The 13,513-nt window shown below is 37.1% G+C and overlaps 1 protein-coding gene across 1 annotated transcript in view; it reads right to left on the reverse strand.

Moving 5' to 3' along the window:
* Positions 1–288: 288 nt before the first annotated feature.
* si:ch211-266g18.10 (axoneme-associated protein mst101(2)) overlaps positions 289–13,513 on the reverse strand; it is a 36,019-nt gene continuing 22,794 nt past the window's right edge. Inside the window, exons 69-87 of the mRNA XM_048190703.1 lie at positions 10,367–10,402; positions 10,239–10,283; positions 10,097–10,153; positions 9,914–9,958; positions 9,765–9,809; positions 9,554–9,601; positions 9,326–9,373; positions 9,165–9,212; positions 6,986–7,033; positions 6,324–6,486; positions 6,122–6,183; positions 5,924–5,971; positions 5,604–5,651; positions 5,283–5,330; positions 5,093–5,140; positions 4,641–4,664; positions 4,360–4,407; positions 2,552–2,596; positions 289–2,305 (exon numbers count right to left, since the gene is read on the reverse strand). Of these exons, the coding sequence (XP_048046660.1) occupies positions 2,220–2,305; positions 2,552–2,596; positions 4,360–4,407; positions 4,641–4,664; positions 5,093–5,140; positions 5,283–5,330; positions 5,604–5,651; positions 5,924–5,971; positions 6,122–6,183; positions 6,324–6,486; positions 6,986–7,033; positions 9,165–9,212; positions 9,326–9,373; positions 9,554–9,601; positions 9,765–9,809; positions 9,914–9,958; positions 10,097–10,153; positions 10,239–10,283; positions 10,367–10,402 (1,040 nt within the window). The 3' untranslated portion in view covers positions 289–2,219. The remainder of the gene's footprint in view (positions 2,306–2,551; positions 2,597–4,359; positions 4,408–4,640; positions 4,665–5,092; positions 5,141–5,282; positions 5,331–5,603; positions 5,652–5,923; positions 5,972–6,121; positions 6,184–6,323; positions 6,487–6,985; positions 7,034–9,164; positions 9,213–9,325; positions 9,374–9,553; positions 9,602–9,764; positions 9,810–9,913; positions 9,959–10,096; positions 10,154–10,238; positions 10,284–10,366; positions 10,403–13,513) is intronic.

The raw sequence follows: 13,513 nt of genomic DNA on the forward strand, positions 1-13,513 counted from the left end.
TTAACATGATATGTTATTAATGAGTAACTGAATTTAGATGCTTACATTTTAACTTGCCTTTATAGGAAAATTACAAAAGGATCAGAAAGGTAACATGAGAGCCTATTGCAGTAATGCCACCTACTGGTGATAGTGGATGTTGACATAATGGCCTGGGATATATTGAAATGACCTGACCAAAGAAAAGATAAAACAAACATGTAAATAACAAAAAGTCTGTAAGTAGTTCTTTTAATAATAATTAAGGAATTCTAATAATGATAATTAAATAAAACTGCAAACAGTTGGTTTGATTATTGCAAACATTTATTTCTTTTAAGTCTTAGAGTCTGTATTACCGTTAGAGTTGCATTACAGTTCCATTGGCATTACAGTTGGCTCTTTTTTTTCCTTTTCAAAAGACTTTTTTGACCATATTGTTGATTCTTTTGATAGCTTTATACATTTGATTTCAGTTTATGGCTATAACTTTTACAGAGAATGTACATATTAATACAGTTAATTTTCTTTGCATTTTGAATATCTGACCACAAAACCATGCAAAAGACATAAAGAACCCCCACAATATTACATAAGAAATTATATAATTCCAATTACAAAAACAAATTAAATATGGTCTGGTTTAGATGCATGTTTTTAAACAATAAAATTCATGAAAACATCATGCAAAACTATTATCTTTATGAAGCATTTATAAACTGAATTAGATTTAAAAGTAACACTATGCAAAGAAGTATTTGAACTATGGAAAATTGCAAGTTATTCATTGCTGCAGAGTCTGACACGCCAACATCTATGGTTAAAGTAAGTCTAAAAGATACCCATTTCTTCTATAAATGAGCACCGCTGTAATATGCATTTGTACAAGTTAATGTACATCAGAGAAAAAAAAAAAAAAAAAAATCACATACTTGTGAAGATCTTTGTACAGACATGAGTTTATCCTCTATGGAGCCACATGCTGAACTCCTGGAGGAAAGATCGTGGCAGTAAAAGAAATGGCTCCAGGGCGGCCTACTGGCACAGCACACTTTAGGAGTCTCATTAGTACACACTATTAAACACTCACTAACACCATTAAATCAAGTAAAGGAGAGCTCTGCTAATGAGCTGCTGACAATCAGGTGCAGTGCCAGGGATCCACCAGGGGCAGTGCTGAGAAACATGCAACACATTTCATCTGGCGCAGAATTTTATCCCATATACTGAAAATAATCTTCTGTATGCGTTTAATGTGAAATACAGACTATTTTTATACACAATTAGAATGCCATTTAATTGGCTCTTCTTTATTAGGTAGGTCTATCCATGTAATATTGCAAAAAACACCCACATTTTTACTTACATAAACTAATAATGTTCTGCGAAGAAATGCGGTAGTGTTTGCAATTGTAAAAAAAAAAAGACGTGCATTCGCTTGGATTAAAACAATGCAGTTTCTTTGATGTTTAATACATTTTCCTGGATTTAGCAGCAATGTTTAGTTTCATTTCTTTATGCAAAATCCAGTGTGTTCATTTTATACAGAGCACTGAACAAAACATTTGTTTCATAGAGCCTGAAGTATAGATTTATAAACATGTTTGGCAAATGATATTAAATAAAATGTACGGAAAAATAAAAATAAGAAAAATAAATAAGAAAAATAAATAAAATTATCTATACATTCAGAGGAACTGAGCTTACTGTCCAAAGCCCTTATTTCTCAGTGCAGTTGTTCCATCTGTAAACGGTTTAGTAAACGGTATTACTAAGAAAATATATATGAAATATTTGTTTCCATATTTCTTTATCTAGTCCTCCCTTCCTGACAGAAAACACAGTGGAATGCTTTGAATTAGCACCCCATCAAAATGAGGTAAATGTACCTTGTATATAAAAGATTGTATGATCCTGAACCCCACTGCAGTGTTCAGAAAGGAAGAAAGTTGTTTCATTACTTCCTGTCAGTGCCGTCTGGACAAACTATACTCAAATCCACGGTATCAATTAAAAGATGGATAGCCTCAAGATAATTTGAGAAGGAAGTTTTCCAGTTTTGAAATCCAGGAAGTAACTCAAATCTCTTTCAGTTTTCTAGGTCGTTGTTGGTGTAATGTTGTAGGACCTACTGTGAACCTCTACGCTGCATTGCATGAGCAGGTTCCTCATTCTTCAGAGGTCTTCTTCAACTGGCTTTGCCATGTTGTTTAGCGTCAGACTCCGAGGTTTGGCAGGACTCACCACAGCGGTGGTGAAAAGGGGAAGAACGGATACTGAGTATCATCCTCATCCACAAAGAAACACTGGAAGTAGGGAATGTCCTCTGTAGTGGAAAAGAAATGAGTTGTTTTTTGGATTATTTTTTAGGAACAGCACATACAAAGAAAAAGTACAGTGAACAGACTTGTCATTTGACCTTTGTCTCTGACTTTGAAATATTTCTGTTGTCAAGATAGTTTATAAATTAATACGAGATTGCTTTTTAAAAAAACAGGCACATGCTGTATTTATTTTATATATGGTTTGATCATAATGCAGTTTGGAGTCCAAACAAGTGACAAAAACTTACCCTCCTCTATCTCTGGAATATCTTTGGTGACCTCAGGTTCTTCTCCTACAGAGAAAAATACATGTTTTTTATACATTTTAATCTTAATGTAATTATTTTACACTTCACACACACGTTTGGGTTTTATTGTTTTATGGACTTTCCATAGACATAATTATTTTTATACTTTACAAACTGCATGTACACTCACCTAAAGGATTATTAGGAACACCTGTTCAATTTCTCATTAATGCAATTATCTAATCAACCAATCACATGGCAGTTGCTTCAATGCATTTAGGGGTGTGGTCCTGGTCAAGACAATCTCCTGAACTCCAAACTGAATATCAGAATGGGAAAGAAAGGTGATTTAAGCAATTTTGAGCGTGGCATGGTTGTTGGTGCCAGACGGGCCGGTCTGAGTATTTCACAATCTGCTCAGTTACTGGGATTTTCACGCACAACCATTTCTAGGGTTTACAAAGAATGGTGTGAAAAGGGAAAAACATCCAGTATGCGGCAGTTCTGTGGGCGAAAATGCCTTGTTGATGCTAGAGGTCAGAGGAGAATGGGCCGACTGATTCAAGCTGATAGAAGAGCAACTTTGACTGAAATAACCACTCGTTACAACCGAGGTATGCAGCAAAGCATTTGTGAAGCCACAACACGCACAACCTTGAGGCGGATGGGCTACAACAGCAGAAGACCCCACCGGGTACCACTCATCTCCACTACAAATAGGAAAAAGAGGCTACAATTTGCACGAGCTCACCAAAATTGGACAGTTGAAGACTGGTCTGATGAGTCTCGATTTCTGTTGAGACATTCAGATGGTAGAGTCAGAATTTGGCGTAAACAGAATGAGAACATGGATCCATCATGCCTTGATTACCACTGTGCAGGCTGGTGGTGGTGGTGGTGTAATGGTGTGGGGGATGTTTTCTTGGCACACTTTAGGCCCCTTAGTGCCAATTGGGCATCGTTTAAATGCCACGGCCTAACCTGAGCATTGTTTCTGACCATGTCCATCCCTTTATGACCACCATGTATCCCATCCTCTGATGACTACTTCCAGCAGGATAATGCACCATGTCACAAAGCTCGAATCATTTCAAATTGGTTTCTTGAACATGACAATGAGTTCACTGTACTAAAATGGCCCCCACAGTCACCAGATCTCAACCCAATAGAGCATTCTTTGGGATGTGGTGGAACGGGAGCTTCGTGCCCTGGATGTGCATCCCACAAATCTCCATCAACTGCAAGATGCTATCCTATCAATATGGGCCAACATTTCTAAAGAATGCTTTCAGCACCTTGTTGAATCAATGCCACGTAGAATTAAGGCAGTCCTGAAGGCGAAAGGGGGTATTATGTAACACAGTATTAGTATGGTGTTCCTAATAATCCTTTAGGTGAGTGTATATTCTATCCCCTAACCCTAAACCCAACCCTCACAGAAAACTTTATGCATTTTTACATATTCCAAAAAACATCATTATATATGATTTACAAGCTGATTTCCTCATATACACACAAATACATAAAAAAGGCAGTCATGACCTAATGGTTAGAGAGTCAGACTGGTAACCCAAAGATTGTGTGATTGATTCTCAATGCTGGCAGGAAATGACTTGAGCAAGGCACCTAACCCCCAATCACTCCCCGGGCACCACAGCAAAAATGGCTGCCCACTGCTCCAGGTGTGTGTGTCCACAGTTTGCAGTGTGTGTGTGTGTGTCACTACTCACTGCTCCTGACGTGCGTGCACTAACTTGGATGGTCAAATTCTGAGTATGGGTTACCGTACTACCGTCTTAATATCTTACCTTTTACTTCCTTGTCTATGACAGCTTCCTTCTCAGTTGGCTGGATTACTGATTACAGAACATTAAAAAAAAAAAAAAAATCAGGTAAAATGCACTTTTTACATTTGGGTTGTAAATAGTTGGCCATAATCTGAATACGTGGACTGCACAACTATTAACTATTAAATTGAGAAAAAAAAGCAAATACAAAAAAGCACACATTAAAAACATATAAGGCCGAGGCAGTCAAGGATTAAGAAAATATAAAAGGCCTCTATTCACTCATGGCTAAAAAAGCTTACCTTTTTCTTTGACCTTCTCAGGTTCTAAAAAAAAAAAAAAAAAAGAAAAGAAAAGAAAAGAAAGAAAAAAAGTACCTTAAAAATGTTGACATGTACTAAAGCATGAAGTATGCATTCATTTTTATTGAGAAGGTCTGCTAAGCGGATTCCTGTACATTATGTGCTGGATTGTTCAGTGGGAATAATGCTTTCAATATTTCTTCTCAAGGAATATTTGATTGCAATTCATGTCTACAATTTAGCAAGTATGTAGAAGAAAAGATTTCTATACTCCTAAGTCAACTATTATATACTAGCCAGCTATCAGCTATCAAATGGTCAACTATAAATGTTACATCTGTTAATGAATATTATTCTTAGAGTGTAAAAATACAGAACTATTGCTGAAATGAAGAATGACATTGTTAAAATTATGTTAGTAAATAATCTTTCTGTGCAATCAGCCATAGTACCTTTCTGTAAAGGTTCCTTTACTTCTTTGACTTTTTCAAGGGTGATTTCTAGCATCAGGAGAGAGATTTTTATTCAAACAAACATTGATACAACAACTTATCTTTTTACTTAGTATCCCTTACAAAACTAGAAGTCAATGTGGCAGATGCAACAAAATTCATCAGTCTTTAAGAGTAAATAAAAATGTACCTTTCTTTTTGGGCTCTGGTCTGATCTTAGCTTTCGGAGCCTCTTTGTCTAGCATAGAAATGTTAATAATTTATGTATATATAAATAATTAGTTTTAATAAAGTTTCAACTAAATAATAGTTTAAGTGCTTTACAAAGAAATTAGAATACATACATACATACATACATACACACACACACACACACACACACATACATCTATATATATAAACTAATATCTTTATATAAAAAAAGTCATTCATAAAATTGCTTTAAAAAATTCTGTCAATTAACATATATTTATATATTATACGTGGTGATTGCTGAAGCTTTCTGACATACCTTTCTTTGCAGGTGCTGGTTTAGTGATGTTTTTCAATGCAGCACGTTCTGTGTTGTGAAGAAGAAAAACTGGTTCAGCTGCATGCAAGCTTCAATTTCATAACTGAGCTGGATATAATTTACAATCATCTTGTACTGTAAAATACAGTGCTGATGTAAAGACAGTTACATAAAAAAGCAGCAGAGCCAATATGATTTGGAAGTGCAACATTGTAATATTTCATTAACAAATTGTCTCTGGCAACTTTTAAAAGAAAAAAAAATTCCTGAGAATAAACAAGTAAAATAATAGGCTGGATAAGAGAATGACTGCCCATTACCTGTTTTAATATGTGCTGCTTTAGTAATGTTCAACAGAGCATCACGATCTATAAAAGAAAAAGTTTCACTCACTCGCATGTGAACATTGCAGTGGGAATCACACTTTATATAAAAACTTGTACAGTCTGGTTCCTGTTTAGTTGTAGCTCGATGACTATAATTCATGACCAGCTTGTGAAATTAAGAAATTTTGATACCTTTTTTGGCTCTTTCCTTGGAGACCATTGGTTTTACTTTCACACCGACAGTCTCTGGCTCTGTAAGAGATACAAGCAGCACGCAAGTCAAATATTATTTGTACTTTTAGCTTTACTTTGAATTATAACTGATGGAAATTAAACAAGTCTATTTGCAGCCTGATAATGTAAAAATTCAAAATATTTCTAACATAGACCAAATTTGATTGTTCTGTTGTCCATCCGTAAAAGTGTAATTTGATTTTGAGTGGACTCCAGATCACTTCTCATTTCACCAATGTCCTTCCTCAGTAAATCCAGAAGAGACAGTTTTTGGTTGATGGAGTTCAGGAGCTCCACGTCCAGACCGATAAGACCAACATCATCTGTGTGTTCACAAGTGTTTTGAAATGATCAGTGGCCATTCAGACAGACTCTTATCAGTCACACTTTATTCTGATAGACCACTTTAGACATCTTTCTAAATATAAGTAACTACATGTCAAATAACTCTCATTAATTTGCGACTAGATGTCAGGTATTTCATTGTATAATGACAAAACAGGAAAATTCTGTGAAAAAATAAATAAATCAAAAAATACCGACCATTACCTGTTAATAGAATGTCTAAAGTGGGCGATCAAAGTGTGACTTCTGTGCATTTGATAAGAGGGTAACATGAAAATAAATTGTGCAAATAAGCTTTAATTATGCAGTAGCACTATTACAAAAAATAGTATAATTCCAACATTTCCTAAAAGACACCTTTTTTTTTGGTTCTGGTGCCTTTTCTTTAGCAACTTCAGACTCTATTCAAAGGTATTTTTTCATGTGATAATTTTATACAAAAATCATATTGAAGAAAGATTTCATTTGCATTCATACCTTTCTTTACAGGAGGGTGCTTAACTTTCTCCTTGATGACTTCAGCCTCTGAAAAGGAAATGATGTGAAAATATTTGAAGAATTACAATAAATAAATTCAAAGGTGCCCTAGAATTAAAAATTGAATTTACCTTGGCATAGTCGAATAACAAGAGTTCAGTACATGGAAATGACATACAGTGAGTCTCAAACTCCATTGTTTCCTCCTTCTTATATAAATCTCATTTGTTTAAAAGACCTCCGAAGAACAGGCGAATCTCAATATAACACCGACTGTTACGTAACAGTCGGGATCATTAATATGTACGCCCCCAATATTTGCATATGCCAGCTCATGTTCAAGGCATTACACAAGGGCAGCCAGTAGGGGTGTGACGAGACCAGTATCTCACGAGACGAGACTCGAGATTGAGTTCACGAGACGAGACAAGATGGCGAAATACATGACTAGAAAAAATATTCTGCAGGTGTATTTGAAATGTTTTAACTAATCATTTTGTAATGAATGTCATTTCAGTTCTACTTTCTGAGACTGAATTATCATATGCAGTAAAAGACAACAATACTCAAGCACTGTAAAAGGTTTTGCCACTAACTCAACTGACTGGCTTCTCTTCAGATCTTACTGTACATGAATTATGAACTTCTACAACTTTTGACCTCCTAACTGAACTCCTCTCCACAAACTGATCACAGAAATAAAAACAGTATAAATAAAAATGGTAACACTTTACAATAAGGTCTCATTTATTAACATTAATGTATTAACCAACATCAACTAACAATGAGCAATATATTTGCTACAGTATTTATTAATCTTTGTTTGTTAGTTGATAAAAATAGTCATTCATTGTTAGTTCATGATAGTTCACAGTGCATTAACTAATGTTAACAAATGAAACCTTATTGTTTGTACTAGTAAGAGAAAACTGTTATTAATTTTTATGGTAACACTTTACAATAAGTGCAACCATAATCGCACTCTCTCAATATTCAAAGATCAAATAAGACCACATTTTTCTTTGATACAGAGCTAGGAGATGGTTACAACTACACTGCCCAGCCTAAAATAGGTTTCATATTGAGAGATATTTGCATTCATCAGGGAGCCGCTTTCAAATGCGGGGTATTGAAATCACGTTTGAATGCGCGCGCGTTTACTTTCACTTTCAACGGTCGCGCGTACTCTGTAAATATGGAGCGGCGGCGACCGTTATCCAACTGAATTAAATGTTTTTTTTATTTAAATACAAAGCAAAACGACAGTGGAGGCATAATGTAAACGTAGCGGTGGTATATTCTTTCCTAATCATCCTAACACTCTGTCATGGCAACATCACGAGACTACTTTTCGCCTCGACGAGAAATCTCGTCACAGTTTAGTCTCGCGAGATCTCGTGCCACGAGATCTCGTCACACCCCTAGCAGCCAGTATTAACGTCTGGATCTGTGCACAGCTGAATCATCAGACTAGGTAAGCAAGCAAGGACAATAGCGAAAAATGGCAGATGGAGCGATAATAACTGACATGATCCATGATAGCATGATATTTTTAGTGATATTTGTAAATTGTCTTTCTAAATGTTTCGTTAACATGTTGCTAATGTACTGTTAAATGTGGTTAAAGTTACCATTGTTTCTTACGGTATTCACGGAGACAAGACTGTCGTTATTTTCATTTTTTAAACACTTGCAGTCTGTATAATTCATAAACACAACTTCTTTATAAATCTCTCCAACAGTGTGTAATTTTAACTTTAACCATGGAGCACTATCGAACTCATTCAGAATCAAATGTAAACATCCAAATAAATGCCATACTTAAGCGATTAGACATGCTGCATGATGAACACTTTGTAAAGACCCATTTTGAGGGTTATATTAGCTGCGTGAACTTTGTTTATGCTGTTTAAGGCAAGTGCGAGCTCCGTGGATGGGGAGCACGAGAATTTAAAGGGGCCACAGCCTGAATCGGTGAATATTTAATGATGCCCCAAAATAGGCAGTTAAAAAAATGAATAAAAAAAATCTATGGGGTATTTTGAGCTGAAACTTCACAGACACATTCAGGGGACACCTTAGACTTATATTACATCTTTTGAAAAGACGTTCTACGGCACCTTTAAAATAAATAAATACATTTTCTATAGATTTGAGGTAAAATGTTGGTAATGGTAACCTTTTTTCTCAGGGGCTGGTTTAGCTTTCTCCTTGATGACTTCAGCCTCTATGATGTAGATCAAATAAAAAAAACATACAGAGTAAATAAAAAAATAATGTAGCATAATATAAAATTCTGCTTGGAAATAGTGTTAATTTGATTGTTACGGTAAATCAAACCTTTCTTCTCGGGGGCTGGTTTCACTTTCTCTTTGATGATTACAGCCTCTAAAACAGCAATAATAATAACAATAAACAGAAAAAAGGCAAAAAAAATCCCTCTTTTCCTTATGGCTTGGAAAAATAATGACGACTGAAATAACAACCTTATTATTTCAGGAAACCTGATTTGCTGAAATCACACTATGCAGGATATCACACTAAAAATGGAAGCATATGAACTCTTACCTTCCTTCAGGGGGGCTGGTTTAGCCTTTTCTTTGATGACTACAGCTTCTGAATTAGTGATGATGGAAAAACATATTTAGAAAATGGAAAACAGAGCTAAGGAAAGTTGTTGATTTAACATTATTTTTGACAGATTATTAAATAGCTGTAGTTTAATAAACATTAAAGTTCATTCTAACATTCAAATTGGCATTAATCTCACAAAAAATACCTTTCTTTGGTGCTGGCTTTGGCTTTTCTTTTGTTATTTCAGGTTCTGTAAAACATGGAAGTAGAACTTTATGATAGGAAAAGAAATAAATGGACAGTTGTGTTTTTGTGTTTTGTGATTTTGAATTAAAACGTCAAGTAGACAGGTACCCTTTTCTTCTGGGACTGGTATTGCCTTTTCCTTGGGAACCTTGACTGAAAAAGAGAGAGAGAGAGAGAAAAAAAAGGATTTGTTTCTGAGAAAACCTTGAAATATGAAAACATGCATATGGTATTCAGTTATGTATTTGCAAATTTTAAAATATAAACATAGATTATACTATATATTAACACCTTTCTTTGTAGGTTCTGGCACTGGTTCATGTGCCTTTTCCTTATGAACTACAGGCTCTGCAAAACAGCATTGTTTCATGTGATAAATGACCGTACAGTAGGAAGCAACATCATTACAGGATGATTTCATTGACATCTATACCTTTCTTTACAGGAGCTGGTTTAACTTGCTTGATGATTTCAGCCTCTACAGTGATAATATAAACATTTTTAGATAAAGAACACATTTTAGCTTAGGGATAATGTCAATTTGGTAAGAGTAACTCAAACCTTTTTTCTCAGGGGCTGGTTTGATGACTTCAGCCTCTAAAATGATAATAAAAAATATTTAAAATATTAACATCAACTTAAAACTGGCCAAAACATTAATTTGTTTTGACATTGTTCCCTTTCGAAGTAGAACTTCAACACTGCATCTGATGCTATGGGGAATGCCATCAGCATGACCGGTGTCTGAAGCACGTGTGACAAACACAGCAATTTATTGGCTGACAACAGTCCATGACGTCACAATTGGAGTGCCCATAAGTATAAAAGGCCATTTGTAATACACGTCATCAGCTTTTTTGTCTTCAGGAGCCACTTCTTTGTATGTGCGTGTAAGATAACACTCTGTTGGAGTGCGTCTGACTCCCGAGTGCTCATTATCATGCATTAATGGTAAGAAGCGCTGTTCTTGATTGATTCTCTCCTGAGTGTTTGAACAAAGACGTTCAGCTCTCAAGGGAGTTGGAGGCACTCATGGCGATGCATTCGTGGTAATAGGCTCTGTTCTCGCTTGATTGTTAATGAGAGTAATAAAAATATAGCGTTTGCACGGAGCGAGATCGACTCTTGAGGGAGTTGAATGCATTCTTTGTGATGTGTTCGCTGTGGGAAGCTCCATCCATGAGGTTATAGCATAGGCATATGTCTGAGGACATCCTGCCCCCTTCACATGCCCTCCAATTTGATAGTGGCATTGAACAGTGGTTATGGGCAGAGGTTGATTGTCTCTGGCATCTCTTTTGCTCCACTCTGATATGCTGAAGTATCTTTTCCAGGGTTGAGCTATATTCTCTCCTATGTTAGCATCTAACATAGAATTATACACTCCCCTATGGATGGTTACTTGGTAGTTACCCCCTTAGGGCTGATGCAAGGTAAACAGAGTTATGTAGGGCAGTATAACTCTACTTCGTTCACCTCTCCCTCCCCAACTACTGTTGGGTCTTGAAGTAGGATGTATGCTCCCCTTTGGATGGGTGATTTATAGGCCTCTCTAGTGTGACCCAGGTTCAAAAACCTGACAAGTAGAGGTAGACTGCCTGTGGGGTGTCCCTCCTGGTTATCTATTGCATGCTATAGTTAGTGTTGAAGTAAAGTGCTAGCAATAGTAGGTACTGGAGAGGCCTATATTTAAGTCAGGGTTGAGCTGCTTTCCTCCATTGTACTTGGGTTTTTATGTAGGGTATAAGCTCCCCTGCGGCCTCCTTGGGGTTGGCGTATGCTGAATGAGAGTTATTGGCAAACTAAAGAAAAAGCTGACTGCCTTTTTCTTGTCTGGGACATATCTCCCCTTTGGATAGCCCTAAGGGTCAATGTTAGATGAATGGAGTTATGTAGGGTGATTAGATTCCCTCTACTTCATTTACCTCCCTCCCCAACTGCTGTCAGATCTTCAAGTAGGTATGTTGCTCCCCTTTGATGGGTGCTGTACTGTGGCTTGGTTTGACAATGCTAACAAGCAGATGAAATTTGTCAGCAGGGCTGTGTCTAGTGCTAAAAGGAAAAAGGGTCTTAGGTAGTGGGCCTTTACTCAAGGCAGGGTATGAGCTGTTCTCCCCAGTGTTCTGGGGTCTTTAAGTAGGGCCTAAGCTCACCTGTGGATCCCCTAGGGTTTAGAGTCGGGGTGATGAGAGTTACTGGGCACACTGCGGTAAACCCTGCTCTCATTTTCCTATGTACGAGCAGGGATATAGGCCCCTTGAAGGAATGGAGTGGCAACATTGAAGGTTGTAGCCTGAAGGGCCAATTACTGAGGTTTTAGCACCTTGTATGCTCCCTTTGGTAAGCTTCTCTTTAGGATTTAGGTTCATTCAGACTCTGATGAACCCAAGGCGCGACATGTACTTTGTCACTGTAATGCTGCAATAAACTTCTTCATCAAGATCTTCAAAGTCCACATCATTTTTTCTTACTTTTCTTACTCTTTAGGATATCCCTTAGAGTTGAGTAAGGTGAACTGAAATACGGTGGGCACTTTATATTCCCGTTTAATTGAACTCCCTCTCGAACTGTTAAAGTAGGGTATTTTACTCCCCTTTAGTTGGGATCCACGTGAAGCCTCTCTCGTATGATCCATGTTCAAAGAACCTGATAAGTAGAGGTAGTTTGCCTGGTAGCATTCCTCGTTATTTTGCACTCTGTAACGCAGACTAGTAAATGGAGTCTTTTTTGGATCCAGGAGAAGTACAAACAGGATGTGAGCGCTCTCCCCTAATTGTTCCAGTGTATTTAAGTAGACTTGAAGCTCTCCTATAGTTTTCCTAGGGGTTGAGTTTTAATGGCGAGAGTCTTTGGCAATTATATTATGCTGCTCACTTATTTGAATGCTTGAAGTTGAGGATTGCATTCCCCCTGGAAGTAGTGGTAATATCGAAGGTCATAGATGACACTTTGGTCAGCTACTCCCTAAGGGCTTTGTCAAGGTAAAAGAAGCTGATATAGCTGAGTCATTTTTTTCTTTGAGCTCTGCTCTTGGGGCCTTATAATGCTGACGCCTATCCTGCAAGGGATGGAGGAAGATTGTAAAGGCCAGGACTGCCTTTGTTATAGAACATAGAAGATTTGGTATATAATATTGAAAGATATTGAATTAGGGAGTAGTGCAACTATGTAGTCTATATGAGTCATTTTGGATGCGCCCTAGGGGTTGACACGCTCTGACTCCGGCTAAGTAATCTGTACAGTCAATTTATGCTATGCCCATTATGTTTGTGCATATTCACAGCTTAGTGAGACAGGCATTCCCGCAGCACGGCGTAGTGGGTATTGGTTCCCCATAGTGTCGATATCAAACACGGCGTCGAAGTTTCACTTTGAAAGGGAACATCTAGGTTACATATGTAACCTTGGTTCCCAGTGAAGGGGAACGAGACGCCGCATCTCATTACCATGCCTAGGGCTTGCTTGCGTGTCTCCTTTAGACAAAAGAGTTGCTGACGTGTATTACAGGTGCCCTTTTATACTTGTACCTTTTATAATTAGTCTCAATATCAGACACCCCGTCTCATTCCCCTTCTCAGGGAACCAGGGTTACATACGTAACCTAGACAGTTTTCAAATATAAATTGCAGTACCTTTCTTTGGTGCTGGCTTTGGCTTTTCTTTAGGTATCTCAGGTGCTGCAAAATATGGGGGTTTAACTTTAAAATA

The sequence above is a fragment of the Megalobrama amblycephala genome, linkage group LG5, assembly GCF_018812025.1.
Source record: "Megalobrama amblycephala isolate DHTTF-2021 linkage group LG5, ASM1881202v1, whole genome shotgun sequence".
In the NCBI taxonomy this organism is placed as follows: Eukaryota; Metazoa; Chordata; class Actinopteri; order Cypriniformes; family Xenocyprididae; genus Megalobrama; species Megalobrama amblycephala.